Raw genomic sequence first — 24,341 nt, 5'->3', positions numbered from 1 at the left:
ATATATATATGCATCATCTTCTTTATCCATTCATCTGTCAATGGACATCTTGGCTCTTTCCACAGTTTGGCTATTGTGGACATTGCTGCTATAAACATCGGGGTGTACGTACCCCTTCGGATCCTTACATTTGTATCTTTGGGGTAAATACCCAGGAGTGCAATTGCTGGATTGTACGGTAGCTCTATTTTCAACTTTTTGAGGAACCTCCATACTGTTTTCCAGAGTGGCTGCACCAGCTTGCATTCCCACCAACAGTGGAGGAGGGTTCCCCTTTCTCCGCATCCCCGCCAACATCTGTCATTTCCTGACTTGTTAATTTTAGCCATTCTGACTGGTGTGAGGAGGTATCTCATTGAGGTTTTGATTTGGATTTCCCTGATGCCGAGCGATGTTGAGCACTTTTTCATGTGTCTGTTGGCCATTTGGATGTCTTCTTTGGAAAAATGTCTGTTCATGTCCTCTGCCCATTTCTTGATTGGATCATTTGTTCTTTGGGTGTTGGATTTGATAAGTTCTTTATAGATTTTGGATACTAGCCTTTTATCTCATATGTCATTTGCAAATATCTTCTCCCATTCTGTCGGTTGTCCTTTGGTTTTGTTGACTGTTTCCTTTGCTTTGCAAAAGCTTTTTATCTTGATGAAGTCCCAATAGTTCATTTTTGCCCTTGCTTCCCTTGCCTTTGGCGATGTTTCTAGGAAGAACTTGCTGCGGCTGAGGTCAAAAAGGTTGCTGCCTGTGTTCTTTAGGATTTTGATGGACTCCTGTCTCACATTGAGGTCTTTCAACCATTTGGAGTCTATTTTTGTGTGTGGTGTAAGGAAATGGTCCAGTTTCATTCTTCTGCATGTGGCTGTCCAATTTTCCCAACACCATTTGTTGAAGAGACTGTCTTTCTCCCATTGGACATTCTTTCCTGCTTTGTCAAAGATTAGTTGACCATATAGTTGAGGGTCCATTTCTGGGCTCTCTATTCTGTTCCATTGATCGATGTGTCTGTTTTTGTGCCAGTACCATACTGTCTTGATGATGACAGCTTTGTAGTAGAGCTGGAAGTCCGGAATTGTGATGCCGCCAGCTTTGCTTTTCTTTTTCAACATTCCTCTGGCTATGCGGGGTCTTTTCTGGTTCCATACAAATTTTAGGATTATTTGTTCCATTTCTTTGAAAAAAGTGGATGGTATTTTGATGGGGATTGCATTGAATGTGTAGATTGCTCTCGGTAGCATTGACATCTTCACAATATTTGTTCTTCCAATCCATGAGCATGGAACGTTTTTCCATTTCTTTGTGTCTTCCTCCATTTCTTTCATGAGTATTTTATAGTTTTCTGAGTACAGATCCTTTGCCTCTTTGGTTAGATTTATTCCTAGGTATCATATGGTTTTGGGTGCAATTGTAAATGGGATCGACTCCTTAATTTCTCTTTCTTCTGTCTTGTTGTTGGTGTATAGGAATGCCACTGATTTCTGTGCATTGACTTTATATCCTGCCACTTTACTGAATTCCTGTATGAGTTCTAGCAGTTTTGGGGTGGAGTTTTTGGGGTTTTCCACATAAAGTATCATATCATCTGCAAAGAGTGAGAGCTTGACTTCTTCTTTGCCGATTTGGATGCTTTTGATTTCTTTTTGTTGTCTGATTGTTGTGGCTAGGACTTCTAATACTCTGTTGAATAGCAGTGGTGATAGTGGACATCCCTGCCGCATTCCTGACCTTAGGGGGAAAGCTCTCAGTTTTTCCCCATTGAGAATGATATTTGCTGTGGGTTTTTCATAGATGGCTTTTATGATATTGAGGTATGTACCCTCTATCCCTATACTCTGAAGAGTTTTGATCAAGAAAGGATGCTGTACTTTGTCAAATGTTTTTTCTGCATCTATTAAGAGGATCATATGATTCTTGTTCTTTCTTTTGTTAATGTGTTGTGTCATGTTGATTGATTTGCAGATGTTGAACTAACTTGCAGCCCAGGGATAAATCCCACTTGGTCGTGGTGAATAATCCTTTTAATATACTGTTGGATCCTATTGGCTAGTATTTTGGTGAGAATTTTTGCATCCATGTTCATCAAGGATATTGGTCTGTAATTCTCCTTTTGGATGGAGTCTTTGCCTGGTTTTTGGATCAAGGTAATGGTGGCTTCATAAAACGAGTTTGGAAGTTTTCCTTCCTTTTCTATTTTTTGGAACAGTTTCAGAAGAATAGGTATTAATTCTTCTTGAAATGTTTGGTAGAATTCCCCTGGGAAGCCATCTGGCCCTGGGCTTTTGTTTCTTGGGAGATTTTTGATGACTGCTTCAATTTCCTTAGTGGTTATAGGTCTGTTCAGGTTTTCTATTTCTTCCTGGTTCAGTTTTGGTAGTTGAGGCATCTCTAGGAATGCATCCATTTCTTCCAAATTATTTAATTTGCTGGCATAGAGTTGCTCATAATATGTTCTTATAATTGTTTGTATTTCTTTGGTGTTCGTTGTGATCTCTCCTCTTTCATTCATGATTTTGTTGACTTGGATCATTTTTCTTCTCTTTTTGATAAGTCTGGCCAGGGGTTTATCAATCTTGTTAATTCTTTCAAAGAACCAGCTCCTAGTTTCGTTGATCTGTTCTACTGTTCTTTTGGTTTCGATTTCATTGATTTCTGCTCTGATCTTTATTATTTCTCTTCTCCTGCTGGGTTTAGGCTTTATTTGCTGTTTTTTCTCCAGCTCCTTTAGGTGTAGGGTTAGGTTGTGTACTTGAGACCTTTCTTGTTTCTTGAGAAAGGTTTGTATTGCTATATACTTTCCTCTTAGGACTGCCTTTGCTGCATCCCAAAGATTTTGAAGAGTTGTGTTTTCATTTTCATTGGTTTCCATGAATTTTCCTGGTTGACCCGTGCATTCATAGTAGGATGCTCTTAGCCTCCATGTATTTGAGTTCTTTCTGACTTTCCTCTTGTGATTGAGTTCTAGTTTCAAAGCATTGTGGTCTGAAAATAGGCAGGGAATGATCCCAATCTTTTGGTACTGGTGGAGACCTGATTTGTGACCTAGGATGTGATCAATTCTGGAGAATGTTCCATGGGCACTAGAGAAGAATGTGTATTCCGTTGCTTTGGGATGGAATGTTCTGAATAGTCTGTGAAGTCCATTTGGTCCAGTGTGTCATTTAAAGTCTTTATTTGCTTGTTGATCTTTTGCTTAGATGATCTGTCCATTTCAGTGGGGGGGGGGTGTTAAAGTCCCCCACTATTATTGCATTATTGTCAATGTGTTTCTTTGCTTTTGTTATTAATTGCCTTATATAATTGGCTGCTCCCATGTTAGGGGCATAGATATTTACAATTGTTACATCTTCTTGTTGGATAGACCCTTTAAGTAGGATATAGTGTCCTTCCTCATCTCTTATTACAGTCTTTGGTTTCAAATCTAATTTGTCTGATATAAGGATTGCCACCCCAGCTTTCTTTTGGTGTCCATTAGCATGGTAAATGGTTTTCCACCCCCTCACTTTCAATCTGGGTGTGTCTTTGGGTCTAAAATGAGTCTCTTGCAGACAGCATATCGATGGGTCTTGTTTTTCAATCCAATCTGATAGCCTGTGTCTTTTGATTGGGGCATTTAGCTCATTTACATTCAGGGTAACTATTGAAAGATAGGAATTTAGTGCCATTGTATTGCCTGTAAGGTGACTGTTACTGTATATTGTCTGTGTTCCTTTCAGGTCTATGTTGCTTTTAGGCTCTCTGTTTGCTTAGAGGACCCCTTTCAAGATTTCTTGTAGGGCTGGTTTCGTGTTTGCAAATTCCTTTAGTTTTTGTTTGTCCTGGAAGCTTTTTACCTCTCCTTCTATTTTCAATGACAGCCTAGCTGGATATAGTATTCTTGGCTGCATATTTTTCTCATTTAGTGCTCTGATTTATCATGCCAGGTTTGTATCATTCTGGCCTGCTAGGTCTCTGTGGATAGGTCTGTTGCCAATCTAATGTTTCTACCATTGTAGGTTACATATCTCTTTTCCCGAGCTGCTTTCAGGATTTTCTCTTTGTCTCTGAGCCTTGTAAGTTTTACTATTAGATGTCGGGATGTTGACCTATTTTTATTGATTTTGAGAAGGGTTCTCTGTGCCTCCTGGATTTTGATGCCTGTTTCCTTCCCCAAATTAGGGAAGTTCTCTGCTATAATTTGCTCCAATATACCTTCTGCCCCTCTCTTTCTTCTTCTTCTGGGTCCCAATTATTCTAATGTTGTTACCATTCTTATGGTATCGCTTATCTGTCAAATTCTGCTGTCGGGATCTAGTAGTTGTTTATCTCTTTTTCTCAGCTTCTTTATTTTCCATCATTTGGTCTTCTATATCACTGATTCTCTCTTGCCTCATTTATCCTCGCAGTTAGTGTCCACATTTTTTATTGCACCTCATTAATAGCCTTTTTGATTTCGACTTGGTTAGATTTTAGTTCTTTTATTTCTCCAGAAAGGGTTTCTCTAATAACTTCCATGCTTTTTTCAAGCCCAGCTAGTATCTTTAAAATCATGATTCTGAACTCTAAGTCCGACATTGTACTAATGTCCGTATTGAGTAGGTCCTTGGCAGTCGGTATTACTTCTTGTTCTTTTTGTTGAGGTGATTTTTTTCCATCTTGTCATTTTGTCCAAAGGAGAATAGATGAATGAGAGAACAAAATGCTAACAGGGTAACAATGTCAGAAAAGACCTGAAGCCGGGGGAAAAGAAAGGGAAAGAAAGAAAAAAGAAAAAGAAAAAAAAAGAAAAGAAAAAGATTTTTTAAACAGAACAAAACCAAAAAAACCAGAATATGATCAAATATGATCAGGCTGGTGCATAGATCAGTGCCACACACTAGATTTTGGGTGTATTTTTGTCTGTTAGAAGAAAGTGCCTCCCAAAATTTTAAAGAAAGAAAAACTTATATGTGTTCAAAAATAAGGGTTGATATGATGAAGGGATGGAATATGACTGTAAAGATGAAAATTATAAAAAATTTTATAAAAGGAATTGATAAATTGTTTGAAAAAAGAAAGAAGAGGATTTATAAAAAAATAAAAGGGAGAAGACGTGATCAGGCAGCAGACTAGAACAAAGCCATACACTGGAGATTTAGGGTATATTTGATCTGTTAGAAGAAACTGTATCTCAAAAATTTTAAAGAGAGAACAACTTATATATATATGCCAAAAATAAAGGTAGCTACTATGAAGGGATAGAATATGACTCTAAAAATGAAAAATAAAAATGTTTTTTAAAAAAGGGATAGATAAGATGTTGGTTGAAAAAGGGAAAAAGAATAATTCAAAAAAAAAGTTAAAAAAATTAACTTTGAAAGACTAAAGAATTATGGTAAAAAAAGCCATGGATTCGATGTGTAGTATTCCCCTAGCTCTGGAGTTCTGCCATTCTCATTGATCGGTAAACTTGGTCTTGGCTGGCTGTTCTTGCTGATCTTCTGGGGGAGGGGCCTATTGCCGTGGTTCGGTCTTTGCCGGAGGTGGAATTGCCCTGCTCTCGCCTGGTCCGAGCTAAGTAATCTGCTCGGGTTTGCTCTTGCAACTTTTGTTCCCTGCAAGCTTTCAGTATGGCTTTGGAGGACTAGAGTGAAAATGGCGGCCTCCCAATCTCCTCTCCGGAGGAGCCAGGAACTCGGGGCCCCGCTCCTCAGAGTGCCCCCAGAGAAAAGCAGTCAATCACTCTTGTCTCTCTGGTCTCCGGCCACACTCTGTGCTCACCCGGCCTGTGACCAAGCGTTTCTATCTCTGGCACCCGACTAGGTGTGGAGTCTCCAAACCCAGCAGATCCCTGTGGTGCGCTCCCATGCCACTCCTCCTGGGGGAGGAATATGAGTCTCCCCGGATCTGCCGTTTGTTGGGTCCCTGCTGGAGGAGCAGTGGCCCAACTGTGCTGCGGATCATGGTTTATGGCAACCAGGAGCTGAGAGCCCGCTCCTTGGCTCCGTCTCTGTAGCCGGCTTCCCCGCTCTGATACCTGGGAGCTCTGCCACACTCAGGCACCCCCGGTCTTTCTGTGACCCTGAGGGTCCTGAGACCACACTGTCCCACGAGGGTTCCACCCCCCGCTTAGCCACTGGAGCTACGTCCCTCAGCAGAGCCAACTTCTAAAAGTTCCGATTTTGTGCTCCGCTGCTCTATCACTTGCCAGAAGCGGCCGATGGAGGCCCCTCCCCACCGTCTGTCCTCCCGAATATCGCCTCGGATTCACTTCTCCTCACGTCCTACCTTCCAGAAAGTGGTCGCTTTTCTGTTCAGAGAGCTGTTGCTCTTCTTTTCTTCGATCTCCTGTTGAGTTCGTAGGTGTTCAGAATGGTTTGATCCCTATCCAGCTGACTTCCATAGAGGAGACGAAATCCAGGTCTCCTACTCCTCCGCCATCTTGCTCCGCCCCAGTAATTCACTTTTTAAATTGATTGTTGTTGCTTATCAAAGTGCTGCACCAGCTACTACTACTAATTTCCAGCCAGCACAACAAAGAACTCTGTGTGTGACCTCAGTGCAGGACCAGGGCATCGCTGAATTCTGAGTGGGTGAATCTTCCTTTGGTCCAAATGGTCCAAACAGCAGTCAGGGATGTTCCTACACAAGAGGGCAGGTTATGGTTACTCTTCTTGCAAGGAAGTCACATTCTGTATTTTATATAGTATATAATAATTTGCTCAGGCTGAACATTTATCTGGTCTATGTGAATATTCAACGAGTAGTTTTAAGGTTTCTACAGATGAAGCCTCCCAAATACATTTCCTCTCTGTTCCAATTTCAATCAAATGGCAGTGTTTAGCTAAGTTCCAAGACCACATCTGTGATTGACTAGTGATGTCTGCCATGTACCCAGAATGCGGGAAAGGAACAGTCACCTGGTTTGCAGATGAAAAACCTAAGTCCCCTGAGAGGACAGCAGGATAACAACAGAGCCAAGATTAGGATGTCTCCTGACCCCCAATCAGGAGTCCTGCAGTTGGACAGATGTTGCTCTGTATCTTGCCTCTGCCACTTCTCAGCTGTGTGGTGTTGGGCAACTTACCAAAGTTTGCTCATCTGTAAAATGGGATGATATCATTTAACTGGCAAGGTTATTGAGAGGACTGCACTGTTCAATGAATGCACTATTTCCCATATTGGAGTCTGAAGAACACATGTTCCCATCTCTCAAATCTCTGCCCCAGTGTCCCCCCGCCCACCCAGGAATTGCCTCTACTTTCTGTGGACCCCAAGCCCTGTGACCAATTCTTTCATTGTAGGTAGTTGTTAAAGGTGCAGACTGCTGCGTTCTAATTCCATGACCATAGTCCCTTAAATGCTCCAGTCCTCCCAGATATACAATGAAGGCATAAAAGTCTTCACAAGGTTGCTGCGGGAATGCAAGCAGTCAGTATAAATAAGGTGCTTCATAAGGATTCAGTAAATATCAGCTGTGTCCATACCATCAATTCAGCTACAGTCAGTCTCTCGGGCATGTAGGACTTCTTCTCTCAGGGTCAGTGTGAGGATTGAAAGAGGCGATATTCTTGAAAGTGCCTGACGCATAGCAGGCGCGCTCAAACTGGCAGGTGTTCTTACGGCTCAGTCACTACGACTTTTGCTTCTTCCCGATGCCATCTCTTCTGCTTTGACCTTGTGAGTTGAACTGTCACTGAAGTTGGAGCTACCTCACTGCTTGTGTGCTGCCTACAAGGACATGTCTCCCCTGAGACCCGTTGCTGCCTCTGTGAGTGACTGAAGGGTAGATTTGATTTTAGTATTTCATTTGATTTTAGGATTGTTTAAAAGGAGCGCCATATAATCACTTGTGAACACACTAAATCATTCAGCAGGATTCAATAAAAGCATCAAACTGCAAATTATGTCTCGAAAGCAGGCTCTGATATCCTCTCCATCTGGGTGGGCAAAGCAGAAGTTTGCACTTGGAGTGGGAAGTGGAAAAAATGAAGGGGAGATCACAGGGCCTGGCTCAGAGGTCGGGGGACCTCACTGTCCCCTAATCCTGGAACCTGGGACCTCTCAGAGCAGAATACCATTAGAGCCCTGCCCCTTACAGATGAGACAGAAAAGCCCAGAGAGATTGAGTGGCATGCCCTAAGTCACAAAGGAAAACCTGCCATTGACTAGTCCAGGACTCAGAGTGATTTGGTGCTGAGCCTACTTCAGTGCAGAGCCTATGGGGAACAACATGGTGGTCCTGCATGGTTTGGAGAGGGCAGCCCCTTGCACTCATCCTCTATACTTAGGCTAGGAGAAAGCAGGATGGGGCAATTCATTCGATAAACAAGTCTGAAGCACATACCATGTGCTGCACTAGAGGCCTGAGATCCAGGGGGCAGGGAGAGATATGGGTACCATTGGAGAAGGGATGCCAATTAGGACAGGCATGTAGAACCAGCCACCAGACAGCCACCGTGAATGAAGGACTTTTATAGATGCTTCCCTAATCTAAAGACAATAAACATGTGTAAACGCTGTGCAAGGTGCCAGGCTTATTCTCATCTAACCCTCAAGGAAGCCCTGTGAGTTTTAAATTATCAGCTCTGTTTTGCAGATCAGGAAGCTGAGGCCCAGCGTAGTTAGTTAACTTAGCCTGTCAGTAATAGCGCTGTGTTCTGCCCACTCCCCTTCAGCTGTGCAGGCTGGAGGAAGAGGCAGAGGACAGGCCCCCGGGATGTGGGGACATCCCTACGATGCTGGCAGGAGCAGGGCTTGGGCAAACAGGAGCCCCGTTTTACTCACCTCTCCAGCCCCAGTGCTCCCACAGAGCATCCCAGCCAAGGCCTGAGTGTGGGCTGCAGACACAAGGAAAAGGCCAGGGAGCTTGGCAAGGGAGACCCACTGACTCCCTCCCTTGTTCAAACTGCAGACAAGCACGTGGGTAGGTGCGCTAACTGCAGCGCCACCTGCTGGTTTGCATTGGGATCTGTGGGCTGGGGGACGCTGGGAAAGCTAGAGACTGAGGAACAGCACAGGATGTTCCCAGGCAAGGAGGCAGCAAACACAAGCTTCTCTCTCTATAAAGTGAAAATGACTGCGGACAGAAGCCTCAAGACAGTGGAGCAACGAAAGGCAAGCACCAGAATAGTCAATCACAAAAGTGCTGAGTTCTTTGTTCAAGTTCATAAATTTCAGCAATTATCCAAAAGCCATGGCATAGTGGAAAAACATGGGAAGGGAGGGTGAGATGTCAAGTACATGCAAGAACACTTCAAGGCTCCATTCCGGGCGCCTCTCCTCTCTCCTAGCTCCAGACCCCTAGATCCAGTTGCTTGGCACTGAGTCCTTATCGTAATAAACCCAACTCAAAGTAACTCGACCTAAAAAGGGAGAAGATTGCTGGTCTACAGAACTGAACTTTAGGGGCGCAGAGGCAGAGCTGAGCTGCTTGTTTGTTGCATGAATGAAGGGGCAGAGAAGCATAAGGGGGTTTATTAGGTGTTGGGGCTGGGAACTAAGCCTTGGTGAGCACCTGCCAGCCTGCAGGGCACTAATCTCATTTGATCAGATGACGACACGAACAGCGGGGGGGGGGGGGGGGGGGGATTACCAAGGTCATGATAGCTGGCTCATGAAAGAGTGGTGTTCAAGATTCTATCTAGCTCTTTCCACTGCCTCTAATTTTTCTAGTAAAAAGAATAGGTTTAGGATCTATGATTAAACATAGGGACTTAAGAAACCTTAGGAGCCATCTCATCCACTGCACACCCAATGTTTGAGTCTCTTCCCATCCCAGCTAGGGATTCATGTCGCTTCTGCTTGAACACCCCTCAGGATGGGGAATTCACTCTCAAGACAGTGACTTTATTATTGAATCATGCTAGTAAGTTATAAAGTTGAGCCAGAATTTATCCTTCTTTAGGATTAGAGTCATACGTGTAATGTGCCTACCACAGTGACTGCGACATCAATAAATGTTATCATCATCTTCATTTCCTTTATTACAACTATTCTTGTATCTGTCTTTCCCTTGGGAAGCCAGAAAACAAATCTCATTCTTCCCTGAGACAGCCCTTCAGATATCTGAAGACAGTGCTTCAGGGTCCCCCAGAGGCTTTGCTTGCCCAGGATAAACAAATATTCCAACCTACTTTCAGGTACTCATTGGTAAGCAAGAGTTGATGCTGTACGTGCTGTGATTTTCCAGCTGCCACAGTGTGTGATTCTTCAGAAAACCTGAAGGAACAGATGATGAACCAGCCACAGCAAGGTAGTGGTGGTATCTGGGTCATGACCTCTGCAACAAAAGGGAAGTGGCTGACCCTGAACAAACTTTGGCTCATCACCATCAGAGCTTTACCAGCCACATTCTTGGGTCAACCCATTGTGGGAACCTGTTTTAATAGGAGAAAAAATAAATGGGCTCCCCCTCCAGAGTTAATTTATATCATTTTAGACCCCTAGACTTGCCAAAAGTCATGATTAGTTTTTCCCAAAGCCAGTTTGTGTGTTTAATGATGCAATATTGAGCAACATAGGGGATGCAATCCATTCTAATTAGAGGACACCTCCTACCCACAAACTTCCCTATTTACACATGGGAATACTGTCTAGAATAGAGCAGTGACTTTTCCAATGTCATACAGGAAATTTGGGCAAAAGCCCCGTCAAACTCATTACCACCAAAGAAAGATGAAGGAGTAAAGCAAACCATGAAAAAGGAAGAACAGAAACCGTGAGATTAAAAGAAAAAGAAAGGCTCTGAAAAAGTCCTCCTTGGAGTATTTCTCCCTCCCTCCCTCCCACCAAGTTACTATAGAGGCAACGTAGTGTGATAAGCACAAGGCCGGGGTCAGAAATTCCCAGGTCCGTCTCCTGGCTCTGCCACTGAGTAGGTTCGTGATCTTGGACAGCTTACTTAACCTTTCCGATACTCAAGTTTCTCATTAATAAAATGAGAATAGGAGCATCAAACCTCAAAGGAGTCCTGTGAATGTTAAATAAAACAAGTGGAGGCTTTTGGTTCCCAGTAACGGTGGAGCAGCTTACATCAGACAAACTCTCCTGAAAAGAGCAATTATAAACTCTGCACAAAATATTTTAAAGCTACTATTTGATGGCACTGGAAAGAGACGAAAAGCAGGCAGAAACTGGAAGATACACAGCCCTTGAAGGAAGGGAACCACACTGAGTGAAGTACACATTATTTACCTGACCTCCCCTGGGAGGCATGCCAAGTTCTAAGGGAATCCTGGGGATAGAGTTCAAGCAGGAAGCAGCAGCCATTGAGTTAAGAAGTCTGAAGTCAGAATTCAGGGTTGCCTGAAAGGCTAAAAATTGGGAAAAGAAATCTTAAAAGCGAGGGGGCTCCCCATCGGAGCTGTAAGCCCCATAGTCAGAAGAGCTACATCTCATTCATCGTCAGAGCCTCAGTTTCTAGCAGTGTTCCTAGACCAGAATAGGTGCTAAATAGATGTTTATTGGACACATGGAAAGTGGATGGGTGGGTGTGGATAGATGGATAGAGGTATGAGTCCTAGCCTGAACTTCAAACTTCATACAGAAGAGGAGAGACTCCAAGAAGTTCAGGTGCAAAAACAAGTTAGAAAGAAATGGGAAGCAATTTCCGCAGCTGCCACTGGTGGGAGACAGACTTGAAATCCAAGTCTCATCAAGTTGGAGAGACTTGATAAACACCTCAGACCTTCCACCAAAATCCCAGAAGAGTCGTCCCTCAGGAGTTAAGATCACATCCAAAGACAAAGAGCTATAATCCAGAACTAAAGGCAAAACTAAAATATGCCCATCTATAAACAAAGCCTAAACAATGCCTCCACAAAATCAAAGTGATTCACTATTAATTTAACTGCCTGCTAGAACAAAACCCAATAGTATTCAGTGGAAGATAATTGATCCAGAGTCACTATAGTTATTCAAAATGTCCAGCATACAGTTAAAAAGGACTATATTCCCCATATGTAGTAAAAAACTACTAGACACATGAAAAAAAGAAGGAAAATATGAAAAGAAAAATAAACAACCAGTCAAAACAGATCCACATATAGCCCATGTTGGAATTAGAAACAGCAACTTTAAAATAACAATGATAAGCATGTTAAAAAATTACAGAAAGAGATGTAAATAATGAGAAACTTTTAGACAAGATATGAAAACTTTTTTTAAAAGGTCAACCTATAGCTGAAATATATAATTACCTGAAATAGAAAAACTATTGGATGGGATTCTCAGAAGACTGGTGAGAAAACAATAAATGAACACCAAACTTGAAGGCAGGTTAACAAAAATTATTCAAATGAGACAAAAAGAGGGAAAAAAGACTGATAAAAGTGAACAGAGCCCCAGTGATTTGTGAAATCATTTGAGAAAAAAATAATTGAAGAAATGTTGTCTAAAAATTTTCTAAATTTGTTTAAAAGCATCATTCCACAGATTCAAGAAACTCAGTGATCCGAGCAGAATAAATACAAAGAAAATCACATCCAGGTATATGGCACAGTCAAAATCCTGAAAACAAAATAACAACAACAAAATCTTAAAGGTAGTCAGAGGAGAAGAGGTGTAATACATAGAAGGGAGCAATGAAAAAATTATGACTGATTTCTCTTCAAAAACATTAGAGGCCAGAAACAGTGGAATATCTTTGAAATGGTGAAAAAGACACTTAACAACTTGGAATTCTATACATAGCCAAAATATGTTTCAAAAATAAAGACAAAATTAACACATCTTACAGATAAATGAAAACAGAGACTATTTACCACTAGTGAACCCATACTGAAAGAAATGATAAAGTTGTTCCACCTGAAGAGAACTGATAGCAAATGGAAATTCAGATCTACACAAAAGAATGATGAACAGCAGGGGTGCCTGGGTGGCACAGTCAGCTAAGCATGTGACTCTTGGTTTTGGCTCTGGCCCTGATCTCAGTGTTGTGAGATGGAGCCCTGCATCAGGCTCTGTGCTCCATGTGGAGTCTGCCTGAGATTCTCTCTCTCCCTCTCCCTCTGCTGTTCATGTTCTCTCTCTCTCTCAAATAAATAATCTTAAAAAAAAAAAAGAATGAACAGTGAAAATGGTATATATGTGGTTAAATTTGAATATAAGTTTTCTTTCTTATCTTAACTTCTCTGAAAGTCAGTGGGCTACTTAAGGCAGAAATATTAACAGTATACTGTAGTGTTTATAACAGATGTAAAAATAAAATATATGAAAGCAATAGCATAAAGGACAGGAAGAGATGTAAATAGAATTATATGTGAAGTGGTATTATATTAATTCAAAATAGATTCTGATAAGTTAAGGATGTATTTTGTAAATCCTAGAGCAACAACTAAAAATAATAATAATACAAAGAGGTATAAATCAAAAGCCAATAGAGGAGATGGAACGATCTACTAAAACAATACTCAATTAACCCAAAAGAAGTCAGAGAAGATAGAACAAAGGAAGAAATAGCAGTGGGGACAAATAGGAAACAAAGAGCAAGATCGTAGACTTCAACTCAACTATATCCAGAATAATATGAAATGTAAATGGATTAAACTCTCCAATTAAATCACAGAGATTGTCAGGGTAAAATAGCAGCACTCAAATATGTTGTGTACAGGAGATGTACCTTAAATATAAAAATATTCTGGGGCACCTGGGTAGCTCAGTTGGTTAAGCGACTGCCTTTGGCTCAGGTCATGATTCTGGAGTCCCAGGATCGAGTCCTGCATCAGGCTCCTTGCTCAGCGGGGAGTCTGCTTCTGCTTCTGACCCTCTCTCCTCTCGTGTTCTCTCTTTCATTCTCAGATAAATAAATAAAATCTTTAAAATATTTATATAAAAATATTCTGACAGGTTAAAAGTAAAACGGTGGACCAAAAAGATTAAAGAATGGGAAAAGATAAGTAAGCATATGAAAGCTGGTATGTCTATATATACAAAGTAAACCTCAAGACAAATTATTGCATGAGATAAAGAGGGTTATTTCACAATGATAACAGAATCAATTTCTCAAGAAGATATCATGATCCTAAATATGTATGTGCCTAATGATAAAGTTTCAAAAATACATGAAGCAAAAACTGATGGACCTAAATGGAGAAACAGAAAAATCTATGGTCACAGTTAGAGATTTGAACACATATCTCTTAGCAATTGATAAATAACTAGACAAAAATTCAGTAAAGATATAGATTGGAACAACACTATCCAACAATTTGACTTAATTGCCTTTTATAAAACACCTACATCAACAATTACAGAATACACATACTTTTCAAGTGTACATGGAACATTCACCAAGATATACTAAATGCCGGACTATAAATCAATCTCAGTAAATTTTATAGGAATGAAACCATGGAGAGTATGTTTCCTGATCAAAGCATAATTAAATTAGAAATCAAAAACAATAAGGAAAATGAGGTGGCACAAGTTGCCAATATCAGGAATGAAAGAGAGGCCATTACTACCAATTTTACAGACATTCAAAAATGTTAAGAGAATATTATATACAAGTGTATGCTAATAAATTCAAAAACAGATTAAATGGACAAATTCCTTAGAAAACAACACAACAAAAATACCACAAGAAGAACTGGAAAGTCTGATTGTCTCTAAATCTACTAAAGGAATTGAATTCATAATTAAAAATCATCACACACAAACACACACTCCATCACCAAGTCCAGATGGCTTCACATTTAGGACAGGAATGATACTGTCTACACAAAATGAGAAAATAGAGAAAAAGGAAACACTTTATAAATTTTTTATGAAGTTAGCATAACCACAATACCAAAACCTGACCAGGACTTTACAAGAAAAGTAAAATAAATTCAATATCACTCATGCACATAGAAGCAAAAATCCTCCACAAAACAGTAGATCAAATACATCAATATATAAAAAGGATAATGAATCATGACCAAGTGGGGCTTATGCCAGAAATGCAAGGTGGGTTCAGTATCTACAGATCAACCAGTATCATTCACCATGTTCACAGAATAAAGGAGAAAAATCATGGGATCATCTCATTAGAAAGAGGAAGCACATTTGTCAACACTCAATACTCATTAAAGATAGAAGTATTCAGCAAACTAGAAATAGGAGAAAACTTTCTCAATCTGAGAAGAGCATCTAAGAAAAAAAACATATGCCTAACATATTTAATAGTGAAGTAATGAACCCTTTCCTCCTACAATCAGGAACAAGGTAAGAATAGCCTCTCTCTTCAATTTTTTCCAACATTACACCATATACAGTTTCTGGCCAATGCACTGAAGCAAGAAAATAAAAAAGAGAGACCAGAAAGGAAGAAGTAAAATTCAGCAATAAAAAGGAATGAACCACTGAGACATGCAAGAGAATGAATGAATCTCGAAAACATTCTGCTAAGAGAGAGAAGGCAGACACAAAAGAGTACATGCTGTATGCTTCTATTTATATAAAATCCTAGAGCAAGTAAAACTAATTTATGACAGAAAGCAGATCGGTGATGGCCTGAGGGTTGGGAGGAGACTGCAAATAGGGGATTTCTCAGGGTTAATAGAGATGTCCTGCATCTCGATTAGGATGGTTGTTACCAGGGTGTACACACTTGTAAAAAATTTATTAAGTTGTACATTAAAATTGATGCATTTTATCATATGTAAATGACATCTTAAATGAGGGATTTTAAAAGCAGGAAAAATATACACCACTCAGAAAATGAAAAAATAAGCCACAAACTATAGGAGGTGTAGGAAAAATATTCTCAATACACATATCTGACAAAGGACTTTTATCCAGAACATATGGAGTCTCTTACAGCTTTATAATAAAAGTAAAAAGTAAGCAAGTTTTTTTAATGGGCAAAAGACTTGAAAAGACGTGTCACAATAGTTAATATATGAATGGCCAATTAGCACTTAAAATTGTGCTCAAGATCATCAATCATCAGAGAACTGCAAATAGAAACAACAATGATATAACTATACCCTTACAAGAATGTCTAAAATTAGAAATATGGACAAAATCAAGATTTGGCAAAGATGCAAAGTAACCAAAACTCTTGTTCGCTCCTGGTGGGAATGAAAGTTCAACCACTGTGGGTAGCAGTTTCACAGTTTCTATAAAGTTATCCCTAGACCTATCTTATGAATCAGCTGTTCTACTCCTAGCCATTTACCTAAGAGAATTTAAAATACCTGTCCTAAAACTGAACTGACTTGTATATAAAATGTTAATAGGGACTTTTTCATAATCACCAAACACTGGAAACAATCCAAGTGCCCATCCTCAGGTGAATGGATGTGGATTGTGGTGTATTTATACATGGAAAACTATTCAGTGACTTAAAAAAATGAACTAATGCATAATGTACGGGGATTAACATAACAATAAAAAAAAATTAAAAAAAAAAAAAAAAAAAAAAATGAACTAATGCACATGACCATGTGGATAAATCTCAAAAACATTTTGTTGAATAGCCAAACTATGGAAAGCGCCTAGATGTCCATCAACAGATGAATGGATAAAGAAGATGTGGTATATATATATGATGGAATATTATGCAGCCATCAAGAAAAACAAAATCTTGCCATTTGCAACAACATGGATAGAACTAGAGGGTATTATGATAAGCGAAATAAGTCAATCAAAGAAAGACATGTATCATATGATCTCATTGATATGAGGAATTCTTAATCTCAGGAAACAGAGGGTTGCTGGAGTGGTGGAGGGTGGGAGGGATGGGGTGGCTGGGTGATAAGACATGGGGGAGGGTATGTGCCATGGTAAACGCTGTGAATTGTGTAAGACTGTTGAATCACAGACCTGTACCTCTGAAACAAATAATACATTATATGTTAAAAAGAAGAAGAAGAAGAAGAAGAAGAAGAAAGTAGGAAGGGAAAAATGAAGGGGGGATATCGGAGGGGGAGACGAACCATGAGAGACTATGGACTCTGAGAAACAAACTGAGGGGGGTGGGGGGATGGGTTAGCCTGGTGATGGGTATTAAAGAGGGCACGTATTGAATGGAGCACTGGGTGTTATACACAAACAATGAATCATGGAACGCTACATCAAAAACTAATGATGTAATGTATGGTGATTAACATAACATAATAAAAAATAAATAAATAAAAATATTTAGAAAAATACAAGATGTTTATGCAGATTTACATTTTTAGCTTTTAATAATGAAGTCATTAGAAATACTGTAAAGATTGAAAAAATATTTATATCCACCTAGTCTCTGAATTGCAAAACAAACAAAAAAGGAGTATTTAATATAAAAGTTAGTGACACTGTCTAACACAAATATCCTAAGAGACTTTGTTAAAGTCTGCTAGGGTTAAAAAAGAAAAAAAAACATTTTGTTGAGTGAATTGTTTGTTGATTGAATAAGTGAATGAATGAGCTACTGGGGCTGTTGATGCTGAACCTCCAGGGCTGACTGCTGCCTCCACCTTCCTGTCTTGCAGCTCACATATCTGCCCCCACCCTGGGGCGAGTGCCGATCCTCAGAGATGGGACTCGACTTCTTTCCTGTTTACAGTATCACTGCCTGTCGGATTGACTGCGAGACGCGCTACATAGTGGAGAACTGTAACTGCCGCATGGTCCACATGCCAGGTCAGTGCCAGGGACTGCCTGGGACCTTCTCTGCACTTCACACCCCAGTGGGAAACACTGTACCCACTCCACGAGGATCCACAGGGATTCTGTTCTGGGAAGGCTAGTATTTGGTCCCAAACACTTAGAGGGCAGATAGAAGCATCCAGTTAGCAACCAAGGCAGCATCCTGGTGTCCAGAAGCGTCCAGATGTTTGAAGAACGTTCCTCCCAGTGCTCAATATGTGTGCTAATTGTTCGCTGCTCTTATCTCCTAGAGTTCAGTGTCCAGGTATCTGAGTGCTTACAATTCTTGAATCCTCGTATGGTACCTGTTCAAACACCCAGGTGTCTATTGCTTTCATCCAGATGGTTCCCTTCTTGCATCTAAATGTCTAGCACTCTTTTGAAGGAGGCAAAAGTCCATCAGCCAGCAAATAAATGTGCATGTGCTGACATTTCTGTTGTCAGACTAACAAGGCATGTAACCATCTCATTAGATGATCTCATTAGAGATGGTCAGCTAATCAGAAGCAGAAGTGCAGGGGATGGAGGGTGGGAGGGCTGATTCGAGCATGAAGAGTTTGGTATTGCAGCATAGAAGGAAGAATGACGGGCTGGAGGCAGGGACGTTGGCTTCTGATTCAGATTCTTCCATTCACCTGCTGTGTGACCTGGCAAAAGTTACTAAACCTTTCTGTTCTTACCTTCATTATCTTTAAAACACAATCATTAGTTGTTATGAGGATAAAATTGGGCTAAAATATAAAAGTGCAAAAGTCAGTGGTCATTGTATTAGCACATGGGGAGAGGAAACCAAAAGTACTGTTGACTGATGACCTACTATGTGTTGGGAACGTCACTATGATATTTCATGGCTACTATTTCATAGTTGTATCATACTTTAAGTTTATTTAACTAAATCCTTATATCAGACATTTAGTTGATTATCAATTGTTTTCTGGTAAAACCAATGCTGAGATGAACATGCTTCTAGCAAAATTCTGCATTATTTCATCAGTAATCAATAATTTTCCTAGTAATCTAAATGGATGATTGCTGATCTTTGAAATTGCCTGAGACTCCCAGAAGACAGAGCAAAAAGGGAAACATAACAGTTAAATTGTTACTGTTGGAAAGGAGGAAGCATATCAGCTCTCAGCTCTTGAAAAGGTGTTTAGGGAAATAGTAAGGAAAGGATATTGTGGTAGGTTTAACTTTAGCACTTGGCAAAAGAAAAAAAAAGGTGTGGACGAGGGTGGTTTCTGGATTTCTACCAAGAGACCAGAGAGGAGAATATAGCTGAATATTACCTGCCTGATGCTCAGACCGAGTCAGCAGCCAGTGAGGTTCCCCTCATGGAACCTGAGCCAAAAGGAAGCAGTAGATTTTAATCATTCCACTCATGACACTGTTCCTGGCATCTCAGTTACTAGTGTGCAATTAAGGGCAGAGCAATAGGAGACTTACAAAGCAGCCCTTGCTCAAAGCAGAATGCTGCTGTTGGAAAGATCCCTGGCCTCGGGGTCACACTGGCCTGCGTTCAAAGCTCACCTCCATCACTGCTAGCTCTGGTGTCCTGGGAAGGCAGGATACTTAAGCCTCAAGTCTCGCACCCACGGGTAAAACAGACACAGTGTTTCCTATTGCAGGAAGTACCCATGTGAGTTACAGACAATGATGCGCACCAGCCGCAGGAGGTACTTTCCACCACCTCCCTGCTTTCAGCCACCAAGGCTTTCTCATGTATCACCCATCTGAGCTGGGTGGACCAGCACAGCAATCTGGGAGAAGTTAGCTAGGCGGACTCTATTATGGCCTGCCCAAGCTCACAGAACAGAGCAGACCCAATCCCCTGGCTCTGAGTACACTGGGCCCCAACTGCCGGCAGGCAGCTCTGATCAGTGTTTCCCTTCCGTGGAGGTTCCCTTCTGAATGCTGGCTGGGTATGGTACCCTTCCCGATTGCAGGATGCACTCCCCTTCCCCAGCCCAGGAGAGAGATGTTGCTGCCTGAGTACCTCTCCTTGTGTCTCTTCTTTGCAGGGGATGCCCCTTTCTGTACTCCTGAGCAACACAAGGAGTGCGCAGAGCCTGCCCTAGGTCAGTACTGGGGGACAAATGGAGTGGGGGGCTGAGATTGAGACCTCGGAGGCCCTCTGTGTGTGGGAGAAATGGGGACAGGACAGGAAGGTGAGAGGAGGAGGAAGAGAAGGGGTGAACAGATGCAGGGATGCAGGCGGGCGGTTGAAGGCTGACCAGGCACTGGGGGAGAGAACGGCAGTAGAGAGGTACGGGTAGAGATGGGTTGGGGTTTGGGGGAAATGGAGAGCACTGGGGAACGCAGCGGAGCGGACAGAGATGGAGAGAGGATGGACAGTGGACAACCAGGTGGGCACCGAAGGAGATGGGGGAGAGAAGGAGGGGCGGCCGGCGTGTATTTCCCCCTCGTCCTCCTCCCGCTGGGTGCTTGCAGTTTGGAATAACTGCTGGATTCCCCCACTGGAAAACTTCCGGGTGCGGGAGATCCCACAAACAAGCTACAACCCCAAAGCTAGACCCACTCCACACGCCTGCCTCTCTCCGGACCTGGGAAGTGATTTATAATCAAGACAAGCAGAAAGAGTGTTTAAATCATTTGGACTCAATTTCATTGAGCAGCTGCACTTGTTGGAGCTAAGCCGGGACAGCTCTGGACTCCTGCATCCAGATTTTTCCAGAAGGACTGGGGGGGCGGGGGGGCTTAGAGAGAGTGAGAGACTTCTGACGTATACAAAGACATCTCTCTTTGGAGTACAGAATCAACAAAGCCCGTGGGTAACACTGCGATGCTCAGAGAGACGGAGGGAGAGAAGTATGTCTTTAGCCACCCTGTCCTAAGAGGAGCTTGAAGGAAAGAAACGTTCCAGATGCAGGGAGGTTGCTTCTAGGGACAGGAATTGGGGATCTTTGCTTGTGCCCTAACCCAGCAGACAGAAGAGGCAGGCTCTGGTTAGGGAGGAGCCACAGAGGGAATACCACGGAGCCCTGGGTTTCAGATAAAATGGTCTCCCACGTTTGCCCTTGACGGGAGGCCCACTTTGTGGATGAGAACACCGAGGCTAGGAGCAGAGAAGAAGGCTCTGGGAAGCTGAGGGCGCCAGGACTCCCTGGAAGCCTGTTCTCCAAAGTGGTGCCTTTTCAACAATTTTTAAAGGGCAACATAACAATAAAGGAAGTCAAAGGAGAACAGGACAAAGAGAAACCTAGAAAGAGTGGGCACCATTTTATGAGAGCTCCCACCCTTACCAACCTAGAGCCAACGCCCAGTTCCCCTTCTCTGCGCAGCGCTCCACCCCTCACTGCCCCTGGGGGAAGGCACCTCCTCCCAGCTCACGCCCCGCCCCCGGAACCCAGGGGCCCCGCCCCCACACCTGACTCCTGTCTCCCTTCCAGGTCTGCTAGCGGAGAAGGACAGTAATTACTGTCTCTGCAGGACACCCTGCAACCTGACCCGCTACAACAAAGAGCTCTCCATGGTGAAGATCCCCAGCAAGACGTCAGCCAAGTACCTGGAGAAGAAATTTAACAAATCAGAAAAATATATCTCGTAAGCCAAGTGGGCATGGTAGGCAGGGGGAGAAGGGGTGGATCGAGGAGGAACTGGGAGCGATTAAGGAAGAGGGCGAAGGGAAGCAGTTGGCTCCATTTAGCAGATATTAATGGAACACTGCTGTGGGCCAAACTCTGTGTTTCGGACTCAGAAAGCAAAAACAATGATGGTTAAGACGCAGCTCCCGGCCATTAATGAGCTTGAAGGAGTTTTCCAGGGAGGCCTTGCATATTCCCTTCCCTCTCCCCTCCCTTCCTCTCACATGTTACCTAACTGGTTCCTCATTGTGCACGTCTCCATTTAAAGGTCATCTCCTCAAACAGCTAAATGAGTGCCCCTCCCTTTATTTTTCTCTCCAAGCATCTGGTGTTTTCCTTTATAACACTCATCCAGGTATGGAATTCCATATTCGTGTGTGTGTGTGTGTTTCCCACTAGATTGAAAGCTCCCTGAAAGCAGGAGCCTTTCCTCTTGTTCTCTGCTGGAGAGTGTCTGGCACATAGTTGGCACTCAAAAAATGTCTTCTAACAGAATAAATGAATGAAATCCCTGGGAGAGGGCGCCTGGGTGGCTCAGTTGGTTAAGCGACTGCCTTCGGCTCAGGTCATGATCCTGGAGTCCCGGGATCGAGTCCCGCATCGGGCTCCCTGCTCGGCAGGGAGTCTGCTTCTCCCTCTGACCCTCCTCCTTCTCATGCTCTCTGTCTCTCATTCTCTCTCTCTCAAATAAATAAATAAAATCTTAAAAAAAAAAAAAAAAAAAAAGAAATCCCTGGGAGAAGAGGTGTCCCAGGCAGAGGCTGAGCAGAGAGGATCGGCGCAGGGCAGACAAGAGACGGGCCAGAGAGAGCCTCGGCGGGTGATGTGGCAGAGCAAGAGCACCTTGTCGGGGGAGCTGGCCGTGGGGTGGGGGACAGGGACTGACTTTCCCTGAAGAGAATAGGGAGCCTCCGAAGAGATTCGAGTGGGTGGGTGACAGCCTCAAATGTGTATTTTGGACCACTGCCCTGCAACAGAACTTTCTACACAGATGGAAATGTTCTGTGTCTGTGATGGCCAACATGGGAGCCACTAACCACACGTGGCTGTTGAGCATTCTGAATGTAGCCTGTGACTGAGGAACCAAATTGTAATTTTTTTTAATATGACTTAGTTTAGCAGTTTTAGAAAGATCCCTCAGGCGGAGGTGTAGAGGACAGAAGGGAAGCCAGAAGAAAGGGCGGGAGCCTGGTAGGAGGCAGGTGCCATCACCCAGGCAAGCCATGGAGACCCTTACTTTGAGTGGTGCCTCAGGGAGCCCTGCAGGGGGGAGGAGGATCTGCTTCTCTCTCACCAGCCACTCCCTCCTGCCAGCACCACCACCAGAGCCCATCCTGGGGCAGCTTTGGCTGAGCGGGGTGAGAACAAAGTGCACCGAGGCCACTGTGACCAGGGATGAAGGAGATGGCGAATAGGAGGTGCCAGGCCCCGCTGTTGAGCAGATGTCCTGACAGCAGTGATGATTTTGCCTGCCAAGATGTGTCTTGTTAACACACCTGCCTAAAGGAGCAAAAGGGAACCCCTCAGCCAGATCTACATTTGCTCCCTAAAAACCCTCCCTGACTCTGGCAGCTGACTTGGCAGTGTTAAGAGTCGGGGGCTCCCAGTAGGAGAAGCTTGTTATAAATCCAAGTAGGGGGGCGCCCGGGTGGCACCGTTGGTTAAGCGTCGGACTCTTGGTTTCAGCTCTGGTCGTGATCTCAGTGTTGTGAGATCGAGCCCCACATCAGGCTCTGCGCTCAGTGCAGGAGTCTGCTTGAGATTCTCGCTCTCCCTCTCCTTCCGCCCCAACCACTCGTACTCTCTCTCTCTCAAATAAATAAATAAATCTTTTTAAAAAAGAAAAATCCAAGTAGGAACATGGGGGGCTGTCAGGAGTGGGTACAGAGTACCCAGGAGGTCAGCTGGGGCAAGCACAACCAAAGAGTGAAGAGCTTGTCAAGAGAGTACTGAGCTCACCTGCTGGTGAGGAACCAGGAAGACGCTTTGGGGGCCCAGAGACCTGGACACCAGGCAGGACTCATGGAAAGGACACAAAGAGGAGATAGCTGAGGGACAGAGGGGCACAGCTGATACGTGCTTCTGGTCTATAGAGAGCACTAAGCTGGGGGTCAGGACTCTTAGCTCCAAGGCCAGCTCTGTCACCAACCAGCTCTAACTTTGGGCCAGTTGTTGCACTTTCATGGGCTCAGCTTCTCCTGCTGTCAAGGGGAAAGCTGTGTTTTAGATGGTCCGTGTGGCCCCTGAGGGTTCTCACCACATATGGTCCTGAATATTCCCTCTGCAGAGAGAACATCCTTGTTCTGGATATATTTTTTGAAGCTCTCAATTATGAGACAATTGAACAGAAGAAGGCATATGAAGTCGCTGCCTTACTTGGTAAGTCAGTGTCGGCTGCGCTAATTTCCACGTGTCATGGGGGAAGCTAGGGGGAATAGGCAGCTGGGTAGACAGGCAGGCAGGTAGATAGATACACCTTCGGAGGAGTCTGGCCTTTTCATGTACTAATTACTCCCTCTGTCCCAGAATGGGAAGGACTCCAGTGTGGTGGAGGTGTTCGGCCCAGTTCATGCCCCAACATAGGCCTCAGTTTCCCCATCAACACCATGAGGCAGGTGAGCTAAAAGGTCTCTCAGGGCCTTTCCAGCGCTGCCCTGTTGGATTCCGTGGTCTTCTGCCCCCAGGTTGGCGTGAGCCCCAGGGCCACAGCGGGGACAAAGAGCAGTCCAATGGAGGGAAGGCTGAGCTGTGGGTGGTCCCCAGGCAGTGAGGGCCCCGGATGGAGCCCAACCTGGAAAGCAACATTGCAGCATGGAGACCAGATGTTCCCCGTGGACTGAGAGTCCTTTGTCAAACACAAAAGAAGGGCCACACATCCCCAGATGTCTACAGACCTGACTGCCACCCCCACACAAGGTCACATCCGCAAACCTGGCCACATGAGCACATAATGGATGCGGGGAGTTCGTTTCAACCCTGCCCCACCCAGTGCAAAACCCACAAGACCCCTGAGGGTAGACAGCTAAAAGACCTGCCCCTGGGGCCTTTCTCCCAATGCCTGCTCACTCTCAAGAAAGGACATGATGCTGTCCCTACAAAGAAAATTAGCTGCTCTTCCCTCTGTGAGCTGGACCGACTGAGAGTGGTACGTCAGGGGCGGGGGAGGGGTGG

At 43.4% G+C, this 24,341-nt stretch overlaps 1 protein-coding gene across 2 annotated transcripts in view; it reads left to right on the top strand.

The window, feature by feature from the left end:
• Window positions 1–24,341, top strand: part of ASIC2 (acid sensing ion channel subunit 2) — a 1,112,496-nt gene that overhangs the window by 1,081,167 nt on the left and 6,988 nt on the right. For both annotated transcript variants that reach the window (XM_078063539.1, XM_036122794.2), the window contains exons 4-7: window positions 17,412–17,562; window positions 19,587–19,643; window positions 20,976–21,129; window positions 23,458–23,549. In XM_078063539.1, coding sequence (XP_077919665.1) covers window positions 17,412–17,562; window positions 19,587–19,643; window positions 20,976–21,129; window positions 23,458–23,549 — 454 coding nt within the window. The remainder of the gene's footprint in view (window positions 1–17,411; window positions 17,563–19,586; window positions 19,644–20,975; window positions 21,130–23,457; window positions 23,550–24,341) is intronic.

This window comes from Halichoerus grypus, chromosome 2 (genome assembly GCF_964656455.1).
Source record: "Halichoerus grypus chromosome 2, mHalGry1.hap1.1, whole genome shotgun sequence".
Lineage (NCBI taxonomy): Eukaryota > Metazoa > Chordata > Mammalia > Carnivora > Phocidae > Halichoerus > Halichoerus grypus.
The sequence above is the reverse complement of the archived record's forward strand: the minus strand, read 5'-3'. Positions and strand labels throughout refer to the sequence as shown.